Genomic DNA, 23,159 nt, shown 5'->3' with positions numbered 1-23,159 from the left:
AAACACTGTTAATATCGTCCATACATCGTGGGATCAATACCCCAAGCGCATATTATGCTCCAACTTGACCTCACTTCGCCAATCAAAACAAAACGAACAAAAACAAGTTTCTCACAAGTCATGTATGAATTCCTCATCGAACAAACCAGTATGGCACAGTGGAGTATATATCTACTCATTGCAGTGAATCGTATCTCAGCCATCAACTCAGGATAATATGCTTCAAGGCCCCTGATTAGCAATATCAATAGCTCCCGTGCATCTTTAACAACCATATCAGATGCCAAATGAGATGAATTCGCAACGTAGTAAGACATTGTGTTTCACAAATATGTTAAAGTAAATCATGAAAGAAATAAAATTTCCTACAGTTTGCTTGGGTGATTTTCTATTATATACTGGAGCTCACATGAAGATTTTAAAATCTTCTTTCCAAATATCTTTCAATTATTCAACAATAAATTATGAAGCATTTGGCCCAAATAAGCACGATGTACACAGGGAGAGCTCCTCCACTATGTGCTCATCAATATATGAAACATATGAAAAAAAGTGGCCGCACTAAGGGACAAAACTTCGCCCTTTAAAATTGAGATGGTAGATTTCCCACTAAGTGGAGTTGCACGAGCCGCATTATCATTGATGCATGGATCTGATCGGTTCAACGTAAGAGTAGAGTTTCAAATAGATGGCAACTGTGAACTATCACACCCCAGAATTATTGCTCAATCCATGGCAGTACGAACAGATTTTGCCAACTCCTCTGCTGCACCGATATAAGAGAGAGGAGAAAGATTCAGAAGAATAGACTTGGGTTCATCTGGCAACTCCAGTCCCTTAACAAACTCTTGCATGCTCTCCTGTGTAACAGTCCTCCCTCTTGTCATTTCCTTCAACTTTTCATAAGGCTCAGGAATATTATACCTCCTCATCACCTGAAAACCAGACAACACAATCGAACCTTAGACAGCAACTGTATATGTTTTGCATATTTACAAATAATAATAGAAAAGTCATCAGAATATGTCCGGAACAACATAACAAGTTGATCTGGAACAAAAGCAGTTAAGTTAGATTGGAAAACTTTTGGAAAAATCATAAAAAGCTTGCTTAATAAACAACTCAGGCAGGTCCTTCATGGAGGTTAATTGTTGGAAACATTAGAATGGAGTTGCAAACACTGAGTTACAATTTGTTAGTCGTAGGCAATATTGCAGCTAGACAGGGGGGTTGTTAGAATAGGTTCCGTAATAATGGGTGGGATCACCCATGGACCCAAATCCCATACTTATATATATATATATATATATATATATACACACACACACCTACAATCTTACCCAAAGATTAGGGTTAGGCAAAGTTTAATGACATTAACCTCTTGGTGAGAGGCTTACTGGCCTAACAAGCATTAGGAGGGTGCGTGTGCTTTGCCGTGTGTTTAGACTTCTATTGCAAGAACCAGAAGTAGCTAACATCTGGTACCAAAACCACCATGACGAGCAATGAAGCTATCGCGGCACTGAAGAATATGAGAAAACAAGCGGACGTCGATTGGAAGATGATAATGGGACGTCTGGACGGGGTCGAGAAAAATTACAGCGACCTGGGGCAGAGACTAATGGACATGGATGAGAGGATGCAGATGATGATGGCAGAGATGTCTGGTATGTTGCGTGAGGTTCTCCACAACTTTGATACCAGCAGCTCGCATCAAAACACTCCTGTTCCTCCCCACGAACCAGGCATGAACCCACATGCCCAACCTTCGTATGAATCTTCTCGACGCAGTGGGGAGAACATAGGACTACCCAGACCGCCAAAAATGAACTTCTCTAAATTTTCAGGTGAGGATCCCCTCAGCTGGATTTTCAAGGCAGAACAATACTTTGATTGCCAAGGAATTGCCATGGAGCAGCGCGTTGGGCATGTTGTGGCCCAGCCATACGCTGGTACCATTGGATCACCACTTAGCAAGGAAAACCTAACTGGAACCAATTCGTGGAAGCCATTACCGTCAGATTTGGACCTTTTGTGTATCTTGATTTTAATGTGGAACTCTCGAAAAATTAAACAACGAGGGACCGTGGTGGAATATCAAACAGAATTTGAGGAACTGAGTAATATGGTCAGGGGATGGCCAGTGCAGGCGCTGGTTGGCACATTCATAGGCAGATTGAAAGACCATCTTGGGATATAAGTCCAAGCAGCACGCCTGCAGTCATTACTGAATGTGTTAGAAATGGCTAGAACCGCAGAAGAGAAATATCGCAAGATGAGCTTGTCAATAAGAGAATTGTAGAAACATGCAACACACGAAAGAAGAAGAGAGGAACACACGATATACGTGGAAAAACCTCAGAAAGAGGAAAAAAACCACGGGAAGCTCTGACCTAGGTGCACACCGCAACCCTAGGAGAGAGAAAATTATATTCACTTAATCACACAATTACACTTAAGTGAAGATTATATAGGAGGGAGAGAAGAATGCCGCCTAGGGTACCGAGCCGGCCTCGGTACCCGTGCCCCATGGGACCGGGTCCAGAAATGGACCCGGTTCCCCATTACATCTATTTTAACACTCCCCCTCAAGCTTGGCATACATGTCAAACATGCCAAGCTTGCTAACATTTTTCTCAAATTGAGATGTACATAAAGACTTAGTTAAAACATCAGCAACTTGATCTTCAGACTTCATGTAGGGCAGGATCAACTCCTTAGAATCTATGCGTTCCCGTATGAAATGGCGATCGATCTCCACATGTTTGGTTCTGTCGTGCAAGACTGGATTGTTTGCCAAGTTAATAGCCGACTTGTTGTCACAATACATCCTCATCTTCTCTTCCATTTTCACCCCAATATCTGCTAACAGAATTTTTAGCCATAACATTTCTGTAACCCCCATGGCAACCGCCCTGTATTCAGCCTCAGCACTGGACCTGAAACAAACTTCTTGTCTTTTACTTCTCCATACCACCAGGTTACCTCCAAGAAAGATGCAGTATCCTGTGGTAGACCTTCTAATATCTGTGCAACCTGCCCAGTCGGCGTCAGAGTATCCTTCAATACTGAGTTGACTTTGTCGAGTATAGAGCAGTCCTTTCCCTGGGTCATTCTTTAAGTATCCCAATACTCTTTCAGCACTTTTCCAATGACAATCAGTAGGGGCATGCATAAACTGACTTAACACACCCACAACATACGTAATATCCGGGCGAGTAAGGGTGAGATAAATGAGTTTACCAACCAGCCGCTGATACCTCCCTTTTCCTTCCTCATCCAAGATCGTCCCAGTTTTGATACTTATCCTTGTGCCAGACTCCATTGGAGTAAGAAAGGGCCTGCATCCCAATTTACCTGTCTCTTTTAGAAGGTCCAAAGTGTATTTCCTTTGGCTCATAACAAGACCAGTCTCAGATCTAGCAATCTCAATTCCCAAAAAATACCTCAGTTTACCCAAATCTTTGAGGTCAAATTCAGCAGCTAACGTTTCTTTCATCTTCCTTTTTTCTTCTTCGTCATCACCTGTGACAATCATATCATCAACATATACTAGTAGGAGGCTCACCAGACCATTTCTCTGCTTGATGAAGAGGGTGTGATCACCATTTCCCTGTTTATATCCATTAGTCTTCATCACAACCCTTAGTCTTTCAAACCACGCTCTAGGGGACTGCTTGAGGCCATACAATGCTTTCTTGAGATAACAACACTTTCCTTTCTGCGCTATAGACTTCTTCCTCAAGGTGCCCATTCAAGAAGGCGTTCTTGACATCAAGTTGGTCCATGCTCCACTTCTTTTGTACTGCCAGAGCTAAGATGACCCTTACTGTCTTCAGTTTAGCAACGGGAGCGAACGTCTCAAGATAGTCAATCCCATATTTCTGGCTAAACCCCTTTGCAACAAGACGAGCTTTATAGCGTTCTACAGTGCCATCAGGTTTGTACTTCACAGTAAACACCCACTTGGAACCAACTAAGTGAGTTCCATTAGGAATATCAACAACCTCCCACGTATTGTTCTTTGCCAGGGCGTCCATCTCCTCTGTCATGGCCTGTAGCCATTTGGGATCCTCCCTGGCATCCTCCACTGACCTGGGAATAACAGCCCTAGATAAAGAGGTAATAAAGCACTTGTAGTCTTTACTGAGTTTAGCATACGAGACAAATCTCTGAATAGGGTGAGAAGTACATGACCTGGTGCCTTTGCGTAGGGCTATGGGAAGATCTTCATTCATTGGACTTGGATCATCCGGGGAGCTCACAAGATCGGGATTGGTAACATCAACAACCTCCATCACATCATTCTTCTTCCTGGTGTATACCTGACCAAACAAATGATCACGGGACTGTTCTTCCACAGGGCCCCCTTCCATCTGACTGTCTCTGTCCAAACAACGGGACTGTTCTTCCACAGGGCCCCCTTCCATCTGACTGTCTCTGTCCTCACTGACTGTGTCATCCACACTCACACTCGGAGAACTAGCCGTGTAATCCAAGAAATCTGTGAACTGAATCAACTGATGCGAAGAATACTCGTCCACTCTCTCACCTAAACACTCCCCCTGAAGAGGATTCGCAGGAAAGTAGGCCTCGTGTTCATGAAAGGTAACATCCCTGGAGACATAGACTCTAAAAGTGCTAGGGTCAACACACTTGTATCCCTTCTGAGTGGAGGAATACCCCAAAAAGACCGCTTTGATGGACCGAGGATCAAGTTTCTTGAGAGTGGGATTATGATCATGGACAAAGCAAACACACCCAAACACCCGAGGGGTCAAAGGCCAGGGACTCTGATTAGGCCACAAAACAGAATAAGGGGAATGACCATTCAACACACGAGTAGGCATACGGTTAATGAGATGAGCACTAGTGAGAAGTGCATCACCCCAATACCGCTTAGGGACATGACGTTGAAACATAAGGGCCCGGGTGACATTTAACAAATGACGGTTCTTCCTTTCAGCCACGCCATTCTGAGGAGGTGTGTGGCTACAGGATGTTTCATGTATAATACCTTTGCTTCGCAAGAAGTCATCAAGGGATAAGGAGACATACTCTCGAGCATTGTCAGTACGAAGGGTCTGAAATTGAGTTTCAACAAATGCAACAAAGTTTTTGACAATGCCGGGAACCTCACTACGTTCTTTCAACAAGTACACGAACGTACAACGAGAGTAGTCATCGATAAGAGTCATGAAATAACGAAAACCACGACCGGTGGGCACTCCCGAAGGACCCCAAACATCAGAGTGAACCAAAGCAAAAGGACGGCTGGTTTTATTGAACGAAATAGGGTACGAGGCCCTAACATGCTTAGACAACTGACACACTTCACAGGCGAAGGTGTCCAAAGAAACAGACCGAAACATCTTAGGAAACAATTGTTTAATCAACTGAAAAGGAAGATGACCAAGTCTCTCGTGCCAGCGCATAATAGCGGATCTGTCCTCCACGTCAGATAACTGTCCACTGGTGGCTGAAATCAATGCAGAGGCAACCTGTACTGGCATTCTGTAGAGACCATCAATAGCCGAACCAATCCCAATCTTCTGCCCCGTCCCCAAGTCCTGCAGTAAACAACGATCAGCAGAGAATATTAGATTACAGTTTAGCTCTTTGGTAATACTGCTGACAGATAACAAATTCACGGGAATATTAGGAACATGCAGGGCATTATGAAGACAATATTTGTTCAGTAATGAGAAACTCCCTTTTCCAGCCACAGAAATAGAAGAACCATCAGCCATAGAAACATGCTGCTGCCCAGAAGTCAACTTGTATTCTTGAAACATCTTAGGGTCCCCGGTCATATGATGAGTAGCCCCACTGTCAACAATCCAATCACCAGGAGAGGAATTACCTTGATCACTTGTAGCAACAAGAGCCTGAGCTAATTTAGCTCCATCAGACGTAGATGTGTCCTCTGACGTAGTAGAAAGGCGACTGATGTAAGCTTGTAGTTCCTTGATTTGATCAGGGGAAAGCCTCGATTTTTCACCACTTGAAGAACCACTCTGAGTTGAGTCCTGCACAAGAGGACCTCGCCGACTAGACGGAGGGCGACCACGAACAAGTCTCTTCTCAGGGTGAAGATCCCAACAAAAGTCAACAGAATGTCCTGATTTGTGACAATGTGTACATCGCCTAACAGGGCGTGGTCCAGACACAGAAGAACGGCTAACAAAGGCCGAGGGACCAGTCCCGTGACTGGGGTCAATTTGCATCACTTGACGCCTTTGTTCCTCTGATTCCACTCTGGCATAAACATCTTCTATTCCAGGAATCTCATCACAGTTGAGAATTTGACTCCGAATGGATTCAAACTCATCACGCAAGCCTCCAAGGAAGAGGAACGTCCGGTCCATCCATTCCTTTTCCCAGTACCGAGCATGATCAGAACCACAGTCCCAGTTATCATTCACATGATAATCAAGTTCCTCCCACTTAGTTTTCAGGGCTGCATAGAAGGAGGCAACAGACAGGTCACCCTGTTTCAGAGAATAAATACTGCGTTTAATCTGATACGTACGCAGAACCCTTTTCTTGCGACCATACATCCTTGCAAGCACAGTCCACATATCAAACGAAGTCGGCTTTCGCAGAATAAGAGGCTGAATATCAGCAGACACAGAGCTGATGATCCATACCTTAACCTGACTGTCTTCCAACACCCACGTCGCCCATTGAGGATCAGTTTTGCTGGGCGCCGGTTTGTCGCCTGTGATATAGGAAAGACGACCACGACTCGTTATCCCAATCTCGAGAGCAGCAGACCAAGAAAGATAATTGTCTTTAGTCAGACGAATGGGCGTGACCTGAACCGACAAGATCTCGCTCTTGGGAGCGCTGCCCGCGTCAAAGGCCATATCACTTTTAGGTGCAAGCTCTTCCGTCATCACAAGCAGTCAAGGCAGACACAACCCCAGGCAGCAACAAGACAGCACGGCGGCGGCTGAAACACCAGCACCACACGGAACCTTAGGTGTCGGCGACGGTGCTGGATCGCCCGACGGCGGCGACGCAGAGGCGTGACGGCGCTGGACACCCACGGCAGCGGAAAGATGGGATGGCGCTGGATCGACCGACGGCGGAAAAGGAGACACCCACGGCAGCGGAAGTCACAAGCGGCAACAGGCGGCGGCGCTGGATCGTCTGACGGCGGCGGCGCAGAAGATCCCAATGGTGGCGGCGCGGGAAACCCTAACGGCACAGGCGGCTGCGGTGCAAGGGCGACTACGAAAATACGAGACGAAGCCGAACGATCTCACGGCTCTGATACCATGTAGAAACATGCAACACACGAAAGAAGAAGAGAGGAACACACGATATACGTGGAAAAACCTCAGAAAGAGGAAAAAAACCACGGGAAGCTCTGACCTAGGTGCACACCGCAACCCTAGGAGAGAGAAAATTATATTCACTTAATCACACAATTACACTTAAGTGAAGATTATATAGGAGGGAGAAAAGAATGCCGCCTAGGGTACCGAGCCGGCCTCGGTACCCGTGCCCCATGGGACCGGGTCCAGAAATGGACCCGGTTCCCCATTACATCTATTTTAACAAGAATCATAAGGACCCAAGCAGGCAGCATGGAAGATTGCGTCAGCCGAGGGTGGGACACAGTCATCTCCCTCCCCAAAAAAGCTGGAAGGTAAATCGGTTCTGGTGAAGAGGCTAAGCCCAAACCAGATCAAGGAAAGACGTCGAAGAGGGCTATGTTTTCAATGTGAGGAGAGATGGTCACCAGGCATCTGTGCAAAAAGCTGCACATATATCTGGTAGACGAAACAAATGCAAAGGAGGAAGAGGTGCTGCAGGAAGAAAGAAAATACAGAACAAGGTGAGGAGGACCCTGGTCCTGAAATATCGCACTGGCGAGGGACAACGTACCGTAGGTGATGAGAGTGTAGAGATGGCTAAAGGTACAAAGAGTTAATATCTTAGTGGACACGGGATCCACTCACAATTTCATTTGTGAGAAAACTGTCCGATCTTGTGGCTGTCACATTGAAGAGTAACCTGAATTCAAGGTTTTAGCCAGAGATGGAAATTTCTTTAGATATGGGAGGCGCCTATCTCATATTAGGTATCCAATGGCCGAGGCAGTTGGGGAAGGTTGAATGGGATTTCAAAGAGATGAAGATGACCTTCCAAGGGAGAGAAGGGGAACTTAGCATCCTAACAGGCCTAAGTGATAGTGAGCCCAGAGCTTAAATCAGGGAAGATGAAATGCCAAGAGAGAGACAGGGTAATTTGCACTTCTTGTTTTTATCTCATGTGAAATCAAATCCAGAATCAGACTTCGTGCAACGACAACCAGAGTATCTACAAGCAGTCCTTAGAGAACACAGGCAGGCAGGTTTTCAACAAACCAGCTGATCTACCTCCTGCCTGAAACTCTGACCATCAGATTGAGTTCAAGCCCAATACCTGACCAGTCAATCTGCGACCTTGTCGGTACAACCACAATCATAAAAATAAGATTGAAAAGCTTGTTAAGGAGATGCTAAGGGAGGGACCCATACAAGCCGGTCACAGTCCCCACTCATCCCCAACACTCTTAGTTAAAAAAAGGATGGGTCATGGAGATTTTGTGTGGATTATAGGGCCTTAAATGTTGGTACAATCAAGAATTGCCACCCTATTCCCATGATTGAGGAGCTGCTTCATGAACTCTATGGAGCTAGAGTATTATCGAAGTTGGATTTACAAGCGGGATATCACCAAATCAGGATGGCACAACATGACATCCATAAAACAGCTTTTCAAACTCATAAGGGCCACTATAAATTTATGGTTATGCCTTCCGGCCCAATGCGCCAGCCACCTTCCAAGCTGTTATGAACGAGATTTTCAAGACTTATCTAAGAAGGTTTGTTCTCGTTTTTTTTTTGACATTTTATATACAACTATGATCAAACGCAACATGTGGAACATCTAATGATGGCACTCAGAATGCTAGCATCACATCAGCTATATGCCAAGGCTTCAAAATTGTTCTGTAGTACCCAAGCGACCTATTTACGGCACACGATTTATGAGCAAGGGATGCAAATGAAGAAGGACAAAGTGTCAGCTATAGAAGAATTGGAGCTACCGACAACTGAAAAGGGGCTAAGAGAACTCTTGGGGTTGGCTGGATATTACCGCCACTTTGTAAGGAGTTTTGGCAGCCTTCTTAACAGCCATGCTCAAGAAGGGACGATTCAATTGGGAAGAAGAAGGGACAACAGCCTTCTTACAGCCCCCATATTATCCTTGCCAGATTTCTCCCACCCATTTTCAGTAGAAATAGATGCTTCAGAGGTGGGAATAGGAGTTGTTCTCAGCCAAAAACATCACCCCATTGCCTACTTCAGTAAAGGCTATGGGCAAGAACTTTAAGGGCAGATCTGCATATGAAAGAGAATTAATCATTTTAACCCTGGCAATCCAAAAATGGCACTATTATTTGATTGCGAAGAAGTTTCACGTGTTCAATGACCATCACAGCCTCAAATTTTGTATGCAGTAGAAGATTCATACTGACGTACAACAGAAATGGATAATGAAATTAGTCGGGCATGACTTCGACATACATTATAAGAAAGGGACCCAAAATCTGGTGGCTAATGGTCTGTGTCGCAAGTTTGAAAACATGGAAGAGACACCAGCTGCTCAACTCCACACATTAATCCAACCAGTGGCCAAGTTATGGGCTCAACTAGAGGAAATACAGAAGGACTCAGTTGTGATTCAACAACTGAAACAGTTGATATTGCAGGGCTCCCCTAAGGCCAAGCATTGCAGCTGGCGTGACCCCTTCTTGTACCTCCACGTACGAATATTTATTCCGGCAGATTCCAGAATGATCAAGGAGCTACTGTGACTCCACCATGATGCTTTAGATACAGACCACCAAGGGGTAGAAGGGACTTACCTACGGGTTAAGCGTCTATTAATATGGCCAGGGATGAAAAAACAGACTCACGATTATGTCCAAGCATGTGATGTTTGTCAATGGCAGAAGCATGAAACACTTCGACCAGCTGGACTGTTGCAGCCCTTACCCATTCCAGCACAAGTCTGGGACGACATCTCTCTAGACTTCATAGAGGCTTTGCCCAAATAAAAGGGGAAATCTGTCATACTTGTAGTAGTGGACAGACTTTCCAAGTACGGGCACTTCATTCCCTCATATTGCGAAGGATGTGGCAAAAGCTTTTCAAGAGAACGTGCGGAAACTGCACGACATGCCAAGAACCATTACTTGTGATCGTGACCCATTGTTTTTAAGCCATTTTTGGAAGCACTAGAGCACCCAGTTATGCATGAGCACTACCTATCACCCGCAAATGGATGGGCAAACTGAGGTAGTTAATAGAATATTGGAGACTTGCTTGAGATGTTATGCAAAGTGACAGCCCCCTAACTGGACAGAGTTTTTGTCATGGGCCGAATTTGCATATAACACTACCACCCTCTCGTCCTTGGGCACGTCTCCTTTTCAGTTGATCTATGGCAGACCTCCGCCAGATTTAAAACGATTCCATCCTAGAGGAGAGCACGTAAGTGAAGTTGACATTCAACTACTCAGCAGAGATAAGGTTTTAGAAGTCATCAAGGGCCGCTTGCCTGCAACCCAGAATAGAATGGCTCAGCATCATAACAAACATCGTAGGGATATAGAACACAAGGTGTGAGATTGGGTCTATCTAAAGAAGTTTCCAGTGGGCAGAGTGGCACGCAAGTCAGCAGGAGTTCATAAACTCTCAGCCAAGTATGATGGTCCATTCAAGGTGCTGGAAAGAATAGGGAAGGTTGCTTATAAACTAGCTCTGCCTGAAGGGTTTGGTATCCACCCAGTATTTTATGTTTCTCATCGAAAACCTGGTCATCCACCTCCAGCAAAATTTCCAGTGGGCAGAGTGGCACGCAAGTCAGCATGTGTTCATTAAAAAAAAAAAAAATGGAGTGTCAAGCTTTTCCATTCAATACTCAAGTCAACAGAGAATTTTCCTCCTCACTTCACCTAACACAATGACTGTGAACCTCCCGATCATCCTACTTAGGCATATGGTAAGTGAGGTTAGGTGAAGCAGAGCTTCATTCTAGGACTATAGTCATACTCAACATCAAACCTTCAGTAAGTAAACCCCAAATCTTTAAGGGTTTAAACTTTAAAGAGTAACATTGGCTGTTTGGTCATTATGTGTATGTGTGTGTGTGTGTTTGTGTGTGTGTGTGTGTGTGAGAGAGAGAGAGAGAGAGAAAGATTGTGAATGGATGCATTAAGGGTAGAACCACCATTTTTACCTACTCAAGCCAAACCTGACCTATGTTGACAGTAGTTAACAGAAGAGATGATTTGATAATTAGACATAACCATGAGGCACTATTTGTATTTTTCAAACCATAGGCATGCTACTGACAAATAGCAAAAATCCAGTTTCTGTAAACTTCTCTAGTATTTGTCCTCGTATGTTTACTTCTAATAAGAAGCTCCTTGGAGTGGATGCTTACAGAGGACAGAAAAATTGGATCGACACAGCTTAGGAACAAATCTGTAAATTTTGGTTCCAGTAATGAATTTCTGAAGTGGAAATCTATTATCCCACCACCACCAAAACAAGCTAAACTAAAGATAATTTAATAATGTGGCATTTGCATTAAAGAGATCACAACCAAAATCTTACAGTTTGTATTGGTTCTGCAAGAACCTCATATGTCTGCTCCAAATCCTTGAGTATCTGAGTTTCATTTACCTTCATTGGAAAACTCTGTCAGTATATGGTTCAAGTACATGCCACCAGCAGTATAACATGATATCCAAAAAGTCATATTTGGACAACCGGAGTACAGCAGAGAAACTAAATAGAAGGAAATAAAGAAGTACCTGAAGTTTCCTAATACCCTGGAGAGCGCTCTTATAAGCAAGAAGAGAATACCCTAATCCCACTCCTACATTCCTTAGAACTGTTGAATCAGTTAAATCTCGCTGCCATTCAAAGGCACAGGATAAGAAAATAATACAATCATATCCTTTTGTTTGTGCATGCATATGAGAGAGAGAAAAAGACAGAGAGACACAGATAGGCAATAGACAGTATCAGGTCATAAAATATGGTGATACACTATCTTTTCAATGTTTGAAGACCACAGAAAAGATAGGAAGTATAAATATAAACTCTAGTAGTAACATGACAGTGACATTGCATTAGAGATATAAATCCAGCAAGTATACAGAAAGAGGTTTCAACAAATAAATGTTGTCTGACAGTTAAAACTATAGAATGTGGATGTGGTTAAATGGGATTAACAACAAGAAGAGGGATAAGCATCAGTCTTATAGCTCATATCATAGCTAAGTATCTTGCTGGATGATAATAGAAACATCATTCAGGCTGTATGGGCCTCTACAATCGTAACAGATATAGTTCAACAATTCCTATCTACGAGCGCCTTTTCTTGGGCACTTTCAGAAAATTTTCTTGGAAAAAGTTTCTGGGAATTTAAGAAATTAAAATATATTAGAAAGACAATAGAAAAATTACAAAACCAAGAGTTTTCTATTAATTTTCTTACAAATAAATTGATGAAAATTTTAAAAAATAAACAAGAAGTTGCAAGCATACACTTAAAATACATTAGAAACGATTGGTGCATAAAGGTGGATAATATATCATAACATTAACATGACAAATACATTTCGGAAATATCTTAAGACTATTGTGAGACTCTGCCCTTTAAAAAGGATACGTGCTTTTTTGGTAAAAAACAAGATATTTTTCAAAATATCACCTCGATTTATGACTGTGGTCTGTACCAGATATGCTCATCTATATTACCATCGAAAGGGGCACCAGACAACTAAAAACATTACCTGCCAGCGTGAAATAGGCAGCTTCATGCTCAGATGGTTGAGAACAGCATTAGCTAAACCCAGATTACCTTCACTATTCTCAAAATCAATAGGATTGACCTTGTGAGGCATTGTTGAAGATCCAACTTCACCCGCTTTGGTTATCTACAGAAAATATATCTTAAGAATGAAGAAGAAAATGAAAACATGAATGCACAAACACACACACACACACGTACTCCAAAAGCAAAATCACCTGCTTAAAGTAACCTAATGATATATATCCCCAAATATCTCGGTCAAAATCCACCAAGATATTGTTGAACCTGACAATAGCATGGAAAAGCTCTGCAATATAATCATGTGGTTCAATCTACAAAAAAAAGTATAAATTGCAGTCACTGCCATGTCATTGCAGTCATCACAAATTCTCCTTAGCATGAACTTGAAGGCAATAAGATGCAAAGGCTAACCAACGATATTAAAGGATATAGATGGAATTGGTTTAACAAATCAACTTTTTTCATGTTGATTTGACAAAGCAGTAATATCTACATGAGCATGGTATTTTAGTTTTCACTTCTGCAAGAAACAAGAAAACTAGAAAATATACATAGAGAAACCAGAAACCTAAATTTATTTTTCATCACTTGTAGAATTGACTTCTCAAGCACAGAGCAATGGTGGGTAATCCAAATAACACCAGAAGCAGTTTTCTGCTGGGGTTGGGACGAGATTTGTGGCAATGAATTAGCGTTTGCACTAAGTCACAAGGGTGCACCAACTATGGTGGCCCACCCACACCGGCACAGGTGCTGGTGCGGCCCGACACGGCACCCGACTCGGTCAAACCGAATCGGGTGCTCCTGACTGCTCCCGCTCTTCTTTTCTGTTGTTTTTGTTTTCATTTTTTTCCTTCTCCTATCTTTCCCTCTTCTTTTTTCCTTCTTCTCTCTCTCCCCCCTTATTTTACTTAATAAAACTTTGAATATTATATGAGATTAAGGTAACCTTGATAAAAAAAAAAGTTAAAAATATAGACAAATAAAATTGCTTATGTAACAAATAACATATATGTGTATATATATATGCTCTCGCCGCACCCGCACCTAGTTTTTTTTGGAACTTGTCATATCCCGCACCTGCATCAGCACCGCACCCCGCACCCATGTGACATAGCTTTTGCATCACATGGAAAAGAAACTCCAAAAATGAACAACCCACTGTGCTAGTTGCCTAGCACCAAAAGAATCAAATAGATACATAAGCAATTATGAATCCCTCAACCTGAATCAACCTATTACCACTACAGCCTAAAACAGTAAAATTTTCAACTGCTACTCATTTCAATGCAGGCCAACCGCAGAGCAACCCATGACAAGCACAAGGTATTGATGGATATGGAATATATTTGCCACCAGGTGACAAACCAGAACCAACCAACTTGGATGCTCAAGCAAGTTAACTGCTTCACCATCAATATGGCAATAGCACACTAATAGTTGCTTTGTGTAAATGCAAAAATACAATGCAAATAAGTTGAGCTATATGCTTACTTGTGTAACATATGGGTTGAAGCTTATTCCAAGAGATTCCACAAACTCTTCTGCAATTCTAGGCCAATCAATATTAGGATAAGCAACAAGATGGGCATTATAGTTACCAACAGCACCAGCAAACTTCCCCAGCAATTTTACTTGGGCGATCAACTTCTTCTGATTGTTCAGTCTAAAGCTGAAAACTGCCAATTCCTTCCCCAAAGTAGTTGGCGAAGCTGCCTGCCACAACAAAGTTCAAACAATAGCATGCAGATGCATCAACAAGAGAACCAAAAAAAGGGGACCAAAAATCTGACACAGCAGATACATTCATTTATTTTTTTTCATAAGAAATGTCAAGTAACAGAACTGTTGCTTTAGTATATGGATAATCAGCTTAGCATGGAGTTCTCTGTCAAAGGCATAGCACAAACAAGATACTACAAGGAGCTTCAGTGACCATACTAGGACAGACAATTAGCACACTCTTGTGTATAGGATGCATATTATAATCTTACGCAAAAATAAAAACCTTTAGACTACACTTTTTCAATCCCTGCGCAGAAGCAATATAGTAACATTTTTTGTCAAATTGTATTTCATCAGGTAATTGTATTTCATCAGGTATTCCGATGCTAACATGCTTGACTATAACATTACCATCAAATGGATACAGCTGAGGATATAGGAATGCTGTAAATGAAGTTTCAAAAGACTTCAATAAATAAAGCTTTCACCAATATTGGCAACTCCATCTGGGAGTGATAACAGGGGCCCTAATATAACAACCAAGAATTCAATAGCATATGGTCCAATTTTCTGGAGACACCATCTTCAAACTCAAAAATTTTGAGTTATGCATTTTTTTTCTTCATTTATACATATTAACGTTTTCCAATCTTGTTTCCCACAGTTATGAGGCAACTGTAAGTTGGATAATATGGTGTTTTCAGCTTGAGTGTAAGTTTCCATTTCCAATTCCATAATATTTTCCAATTCCACAATGTTCTACTTGAGTATAAGTTTTGGTTGTTTCATTGATACGTGTTAATATGATGTTCAAATGTAAGTTTGGATAAGCATCAATTGGCACTTGTGGTGTTGATATATAGTTGCTTCCCAACAAAATTTCAAGCATTTCCAGCCACAACTTCTCTTGAGTAGCAAAAACCAGATATCATGTTCATCTAAAATCCAGGAGAAATACATTCAAATTTTCTAGCATATTCTAATAGCATAGACCATTGAAAGCCCAATTTCTTTCACCAGTGGAAGTCCATTTACCTGACCATGGGTGCGGGACAGCATTGAAATATTGGAAGTCTTTGTAGCCATGTCACACATGACATATATTAGCTCATCCATTATAGGCAACATGACAAGATTAACTGCATCCCGTAACATCAACCCATGGGCCAGATTGTTAATATCCTCAGATGTGCATGCAAAATGGAAAAACTCGAGCACCTGCAGCATGAAAGAGCAATTTGTAATATCCAATTTGTCATGAATATATGCAGGTGTCCAACCAAGAAAATATCATTTGTCAAGCACATTGTTTTAAATCTAAAAAGCAAAGGGAAACTACATAGAATTGAAAAAAGAAATTAATTATTTTGAAATGAAAAGGTATTGCAAATTATGTTTGACACATTTACCAATTTCAAGATGTGATAAATAAAGGAACAAGATTGTAGCCACCTACAAGCAGCAATCCTTGAAAGACGGGCTCAACCAGCAACCCTCGACTGACAGGCTCACCTAGCTTGGACAGGGCACAAGGCATAAAATGATAAAACTAGGCAAACTATTCATTATATTGCCAGATATGATAACGATTCAAGGTCATGAGAATAGAAGGTTATTACTTATGAGAAGACTCAGAAGAGAACTCAACAAACCCATAGAAATTTAGTTCCTGATTCAACCAGGAAATTATTCCTATACTGAAGAAATAAAGTGAAAGGGAATTCATTGTACGATGTTTTTTATGTTAAAATGGCTCGACGAAGACCATGAAGCAGTTAAGTCCAGCTCAGAGGATTGGTTCCACTCAACATTTTTAAACTATTTTCTGGTCAATTGTTTCCATTTTATAGAACAACAACATGAACAAACAAAATGCCATATGACTAGCAGTAGAGAATCTAATGATCATTTATACATATAATTTCTGCCCTTTGTTTCAGAAAGCAAAAGACTACAGGCAATAACAACACGAGAAATGGCCTACCTTAGTGCTTGAATAACATTTTGTTTGGCCACTTCTCCAATAAAGGAAATAGGATGATTCTGTAAAATTTCAATGAAACAGGTCTTATAAAAGAGCAGCCTAATCATTCTCAGATATTAAGATGTCACCAACAGCAGTAAAAATGCCACACCAGTCTCACAGTAAATCAAATGAATTACCAAACTGCTGAAAGATTATTCAGATTTTATAGCCCAGCTACATTCCGATTTCATTTGCAAACTATTCTATAAATTCCATGGCAGAATCAAAAAAGGAAAACATTAAACTGTAGGAGATGTCAAATTGTAAACGCATGGTTTTAAAATTTCACACATCAAGTACATATTACTGAATGAAAAATAAAAGCATCATTTTCAAGCCTATATAAACAAAAAGGACATTGATAACGACCTTCCCAACCTCGACGTGAGGTCTGCATTTTTCCTTTAGAAAATACTCTACTGCCTTGACATCATGGTTAGTAACTTTCTCTATCTTCTTCACTTCTGAAGCATCATCTGGACTAAAATTCAAGACCAAGTTTTCCAGAAAAAGTTTAGCCTCATCACTGAAGTTGGGAACCTCTATGACCTCAGGTATTTCAGAAAGTTTCAGCAACCATCGGACCTTCAAAAGATTGTTACAAACATAAAATGTTAGTCCAGTTAGTAATTATATATTGCAATAAATAATATGTATTAGCACAAAAGAAAAATAAAAAAGAACAAGTAGTTTACCTCAACCAACACGCGGTATCGAATGAGGCCATATTCACTGAAAAAGAAGCGCAGCTCCTTAACCTTCTCAGAATACCTCCCATCCAAGGGAGAAACTGCTGTCAAGCTAGATAAACCAAGGTTGTCATTATGCGCAAGCGACACCTTCTTCAACTGGTAGAAAAGGCAAGGAAAAAAAATATGAACATGCATTAATTGAAAAACAAATAAACTATGCAGTTCCAACCAGTTAATAAAAACAGCTTTCTGAATGATTTTGTCAATAACATGATCAACACTTCCTCAAGATAGGATCTACTAAATGGAATTTGTCCTCCTCAGGTAAAAACAAACATAAATTACTTGCAGCTCAATTTCTTAGACTGAAAAAACTTTCTCAAAGAGAGCACAATAAGTGTGTTTTTTATATTACCGCAATGTGGGTCCAATTCAGCTCCAAGAAAGAATGGCAACTTCAATAACTAAATGGACACACACCAAACAGAAAGATCAAACTGATTCATTTCATACCTCAGACATTTTTTGAACATGGACATTCCACTTTTAAAGCAAAAGGAAAAGACAATGAACTTGCTTCAAATAATCTCTGATTACAACATTCAAAGTCCACAGATACAACATGATTAGAGAATTCATTATATACTCCACAGTCTTAAGGAACAATTGTAATTTGGATCTGTTCTCTAATCACGTCACAGTTTTGGAAGGATAAAACCTTTCTCCAATTTTTTTTGTTTTTTGACCTTCTTTTCATATCAGTAAGGTTGATAGCAGGACCCTCTGCACTTGGTGACTAAAGGAAAAAAGCTAAGAACTAGGAAATTTCATATTTCCAAAAATCTCACATAGAAAAAATTTGTATCAGTAACATACACAGGTGCAGTTACTATCCTCAGTCAGATGTCTGCATAAACCATCAAAAGCTTAATGCTTCAGATAACCAGAAAGACCATCGCTAAACCATTAACTTTAGGATATGAATGAGAAAAACAGAGCAATCTGCACAAATCACCAAAAGCTTACTACTTTAGCTACCCAGAAAGCCCATGTCTAAACTACATCTTCAAAATATGAACAAAAATAGAGCAAACACACACAAACACAAGAGGGGAGAGAGAAAGAGAGGCATACCTCTGCTTCAGATATAGATGCATCTTTTGCACAGATTCTGAAACTTTGATGCCTTTGACAGCGCCTTATAGGCTTAAAGAAACCAACCCTTGAGGATGGAAAATGGACCACCTGAAAGCAACTTATTTTGGTGGTGCAATTGCACACTTGAACAGTATTGTTCATCCCTAGAATGGCTCCAGCTCCAAGCTCCATTATGTTCTGCAGGAATATGTTCTCAGTAAGGAAGCTTTAACAATGCTAGGTGATGAGGAGGTACCATTCTCCTCAACTTTCACGGACAAACTTGACTCAGCATTGTGTGAAATCGACATGCTTATCCGATGATTTAAAAATTTGCTATCCGATGACAAAATTCAGTTAAGTGACTTTCATGCAATGTTGTCTCTTTTTATTTTCAAATACTTATAAAATACACAATTTTTAGGTCACATATTTGTAGATCTGCAGGCTTTGCATCTTAGTGGACAAAAATGCACAATCCTATGTAAACAAAATTTGCAATATGTGTATCAACTTCAAGTGGCTGGTGCAGCTGCAAATCTCTTTAGCAGGTTGTTGGAAACATTGCTCGAGTGTTTCTCTCTCTCTTCTCTCTCTCTCTCCTTCTCTCTTTTGTCTTCCCTCCTCACCCCTTCTTTTGCAGCAACCAAAGCACTAATCAATTTAAGATTCAATCATCACAATGTCGAAGCATTTGCGACCTTTCATTGCCTTCTTCATTTTCTGATAAATGCTTTAACTGCAAGCCTTTAAGCAATTCAATTAAAGAACAGAAACGAATCATTAGATGAAACCATCGTGCATTTTACTTTGTCAAGCTAGTTTGCATGAACTTATCCATGAAAATTTAGGAGAATACCTACTCACCACCTAAAATTGCTTAAGCCTCCTTACCCAAAACAAAGTTGTGCAGACATAACGGCATATTTTACATATTTCATATTTGACGCATAGTTTACAGATTTTAGCCATGTATTTGGTTTGCATTGGATAAATACAGCTCTACTGTAAAAACATAACCATTATGCAATTGTAAACCGAGTACATTGCTACTCAAGAAACCAGTCATACATTGCACTACAATGCAAGGTTGCAAATCTGCAAGGTGCATATAACACCAGGTTCAAGCTATGGTGCAGCTAGTGTCCGATCATTTTTGCCTGCTTATCTAGATATGCACTTCGCTAGATACTTGTGCTTGTGCAAGCATAACGTTGTAGATCTTGATTACCTTCTCTCAAACTTGAGTGTCGGACCAAAGAGGTCGACTATGTGATCTTAGATGCCGACATGTGCAATGAATGTTCAATGACTAATTGAAGAAACATCTTGCGCAAAGTCAAGCCAAAGAGAGAAAGTTCATAGGTAGTCTTGATTTACTTTCTAAATACCTCTGCTTCATGGCCACTGACGGTTAATCATGTTTATATGCAACTGTACAACAAAATCGTCCAGTGAAATAAGTTAGTAACAGCAACATCCTCTCATCACATGATTCATTGCCATATTCTTGCTTTATTTACGTTTCCCTTTTCTTCCTTCTGCAGAATTCCGCGTCAACTAGGTTAATGGAAGTGTTTAGACTGGCCATGCCCATAAAAAGGTCAGGTTGCGGCATTCACAACTAAATATCACCGATATCCTCTACATGAACAACCCCACGTCTTTAATATGATGGCAATGTTAGTGTCAATAACAATGATCACACGACCTGATATGAATTTCAATGCAGCATGGCAGTCTCCACAAACACGTAGATTCTTGAATGTCCGAGTAGGCCTTCCTGGAGCTGTGTTTAGGATACCAAAAGCAACAACTATCTTCTCGGTGAGTTGAAGTAAGTACTGTTTCTTTGGTTCCTCTTTTCCCATCATGAAGAACAAAGTTTGTATTTAGTATATATAACACTTATTTAAGTTTTGATTCTCCAGCTTGGTACTTAACAATTTTGTTTGCGGACGAGAAGTGCTGCCAACATAGACACTTGCCAAACCAGCTTAAATGATTCGTGAATGCACTTGCGGGCCAAATTTCAAATGTTCCAGCTTTGTGCAGGCTGAAACAACACTTGTAAAACAAATTTGATATGGTTTAAACCTATCCAACACCATGTCCAAGCACAAGCCTGCTGCCCTCTTTTGAAGACCAAGGTTGAACTCAAAGAGCGATCATCAAAGTCCAGGCAACCCCTTTTTTCGGGCATATCAGCAAACAGTGGGGACGCATTTTTCAACAATGAGGCAGATAAGCTAACGGAGCAGCCCCCTCTCCCTCTCTCTGGCCTACGCACAGACACACAAACAGCCCCTCTATATGTCGGACCATGGCCCAGGCAGCCCCACTGAGGGAAAAGCTGAGCAAGAAAGAGAGAATAGACCGCCAGGAAACCCCTCTCCGCGTCGGCCATGGCCTATGCAGTCCCACAGAGAGAGACAGATAGAGGGGGAGAGAGATAGAAGTGGGGGGGGAGAAAGAGAGAGAGAGAGAGAGAGAGACTCGCCTGGGACATCGCCGGAGGCTGTTCAGGCTGCCGGAGTGCTGCTTCCTACGGCTGACAGGGAAGGGATGGCGGTGCCAGACAGAAAAGGGAGGTGGGAGAGAAAGGAGGGAAAAGAGAAGTGCTCGACTCACAACTTTAAGCAGGGGCAGAACAGGAAAGGCGACTTAAGGAGGGGCAGAACAGGAAAGGCGGCTGGCTGGCTGGCCTTCATGCACAAAAAAATTTTAACCTGACAATGCATCTTAATTTTTTTTATTGTATATATAATTATTCCTTGTATCGAGTGTTAGATTCCTGTTCTGCACGTAAGAATGAAGCCATCTGCCTTGTTCTAAAGAACTAAGATGGGCACAAGCAGAAATCGGACTAAAAAGAGTGGCGTCATTTGGTTCGATCCCTTTCACTTGCATCTCTCTAAACAGACCCACAGCTTCCTAATAACAGTTGGCTTGAACATAGCCTGATATCATCGCACTCCAAGTAACGGCACTTCTCGCAGGTATTTCATCAAACAACTTCTGCGCTTGTGCTACATCCAGAGAATTGATCTACATCCAGAGAATTGATCCACGATGCAACAAAATGGTTGCCAGTAAAAAAACGAGAGAGAGAGAGAGAGTTCTAGTGCTAGACAAGAAGGGCACTTGTCCTCAAAGGCGACCCAGTTACCTTCTCTATCCTTCCAAAGGATTATCTCCCTGCCAAGTAGCTGGAATGGCGTGGGGAGGTGAGCGTCGAGGTCCTCCACCAGCGACACAGGATACCAATGATCCCTCCACAAGAATGCATACTCGGTATCCTCCCTATTGAGAGGAAACTCCACAGTCGAAGAGGACACAGCTCGCGAAACGACGCACTTTCTTCCACCTCCTCTTGTTAATATAGCAGCAGGAGCAGCAGAAGGACTCGCCAAGATGTCGGATGGGCGAGGCACGGTTGCCTGGTGCTGTGCCGAAGGTTGTCAAAATCAGCTCGACTGCGAGGGAGGAGACGGTGAAAAGCGGCGTGAGAGGATAAGCTCTCTTTTATTAAAACAAATGATATGGGCGGATGAAATTTCACCGCCCGTACAGTTTTCTTCCTCCCCACTCGTTTTATCTCTACAATCAAACTCACCCTAAAGAGAACGCCACACGATTTTGGCTGGAAAACGATAAATCCGGTTTTGCAAAGCTAAACTGCTGGGAGTAGAGACTCCCCATCTTTTATTAAAACAAATGATAAAACAGTAACTATGATCTCTGCAACACCACCAAAAAATAGAGAACGGGGGAAAAGCCTGACATACAAAATTGTACACATCAGGAACGGAATCCCATTCTTTAGTAGCAATCCACAAAAGGATTAGACTTTAGCACAGTCTGAAATTTCTCTGACGACTCAAAACCTGTCCAAAACCATTGCCATGAAGTCTACCAACTGCTCTTTGGAAGGCCATCTCTAATTCGCATTCCACCAATTATAGCAATGTCTCCCATTGCAGAAAGCAAACCAACCAATGCACGCTCTAAAATGTGATCAGCTCCTGCTAATAATGGTGTAAATGCATTTTCTTTATGCAATAAAGACAGTTAGAATAACTTTCTCAAAATGGTTAATTTAGTTTAGTATTTACAGAGCAAATGATTCAATTTCGATGGCCAAGGAGCTGGTCTACTGACGAAGTTAAACATCCAGGCAATGATATGTCGGTATTTATCTCCCCATTGAGTCTACAAAAATCATTCAATATACAGATAGCTTATTTGGAATTCCATAGAGCTGCATCACAATGCAAATCCAAATTCCTGTTCTGCCATATCCCCCACATCATCATAGGGAAGGTTAAAATTCAACTCTTATTAAGCAGTTAGCTCTGCATGTTCGAGCTCTACTCCCACCCCAAAAAGTCTGATAATGATTTGAGTCTAAAGATAACATTGATAATGGAGATATCAAATTTTGGTTTCAATAGTTTCCAGACTGCTAAGCACTGGACAGTAGATTAAATGGGGCCTTTACAAGTGGACATTGGTTTGCAAGATAAAAGCCGAGATGTTGGAGTCTTACCACAAACAGAAGTCAACATTAATCGTGAGATACACGGTCCAGATTGCTTGAGGAATAGCTCCACTTTTCTATATGGCATACAATGGTGACTTCCTTTCCCCATGATCGTATATATATATAT

The 23,159-nt window shown here is 41.5% G+C and overlaps 1 protein-coding gene across 3 annotated transcripts; it reads right to left on the bottom strand.

Moving 5' to 3' along the window:
* Positions 1-410: 410 nt before the first annotated feature.
* On the bottom strand, positions 411-22,067 carry LOC116251018 (uncharacterized). 3 transcript variants are annotated; one of them, XM_031625071.2, is made up of 11 exons: positions 21,659-22,067; positions 18,487-18,687; positions 17,356-17,508; positions 17,030-17,245; positions 15,670-15,852; positions 14,404-14,625; positions 13,104-13,220; positions 12,869-13,012; positions 11,882-11,983; positions 11,682-11,750; positions 411-935 (listed from the first exon to the last, which is right to left on the bottom strand). In XM_031625071.2, exons 2-11 carry the CDS (start codon positions 18,679-18,681, stop codon positions 726-728), a joined length of 1,611 nt encoding a protein of 536 aa, XP_031480931.1. In that variant the 5' UTR covers positions 18,682-18,687; positions 21,659-22,067; the 3' UTR covers positions 411-725. The 3 variants fall into 3 exon arrangements, with proteins under 3 accessions (XP_031480931.1, XP_031480929.1, XP_031480930.1); XM_031625069.2 differs by lacking the exon at positions 21,659-22,067 and adding an exon at positions 20,990-21,147; XM_031625070.2 differs by lacking the exon at positions 21,659-22,067 and adding an exon at positions 20,990-21,147 and having other exon boundaries at positions 17,039-17,245.
* Positions 22,068-23,159: the final 1,092 nt, after the last annotated feature.

Source organism: Nymphaea colorata, chromosome 3 (genome assembly GCF_008831285.2).
Source record: "Nymphaea colorata isolate Beijing-Zhang1983 chromosome 3, ASM883128v2, whole genome shotgun sequence".
NCBI lineage: Eukaryota > Viridiplantae > Streptophyta > Magnoliopsida > Nymphaeales > Nymphaeaceae > Nymphaea > Nymphaea colorata.
This window is presented reverse-complemented; position numbering and strand designations above follow the sequence as displayed.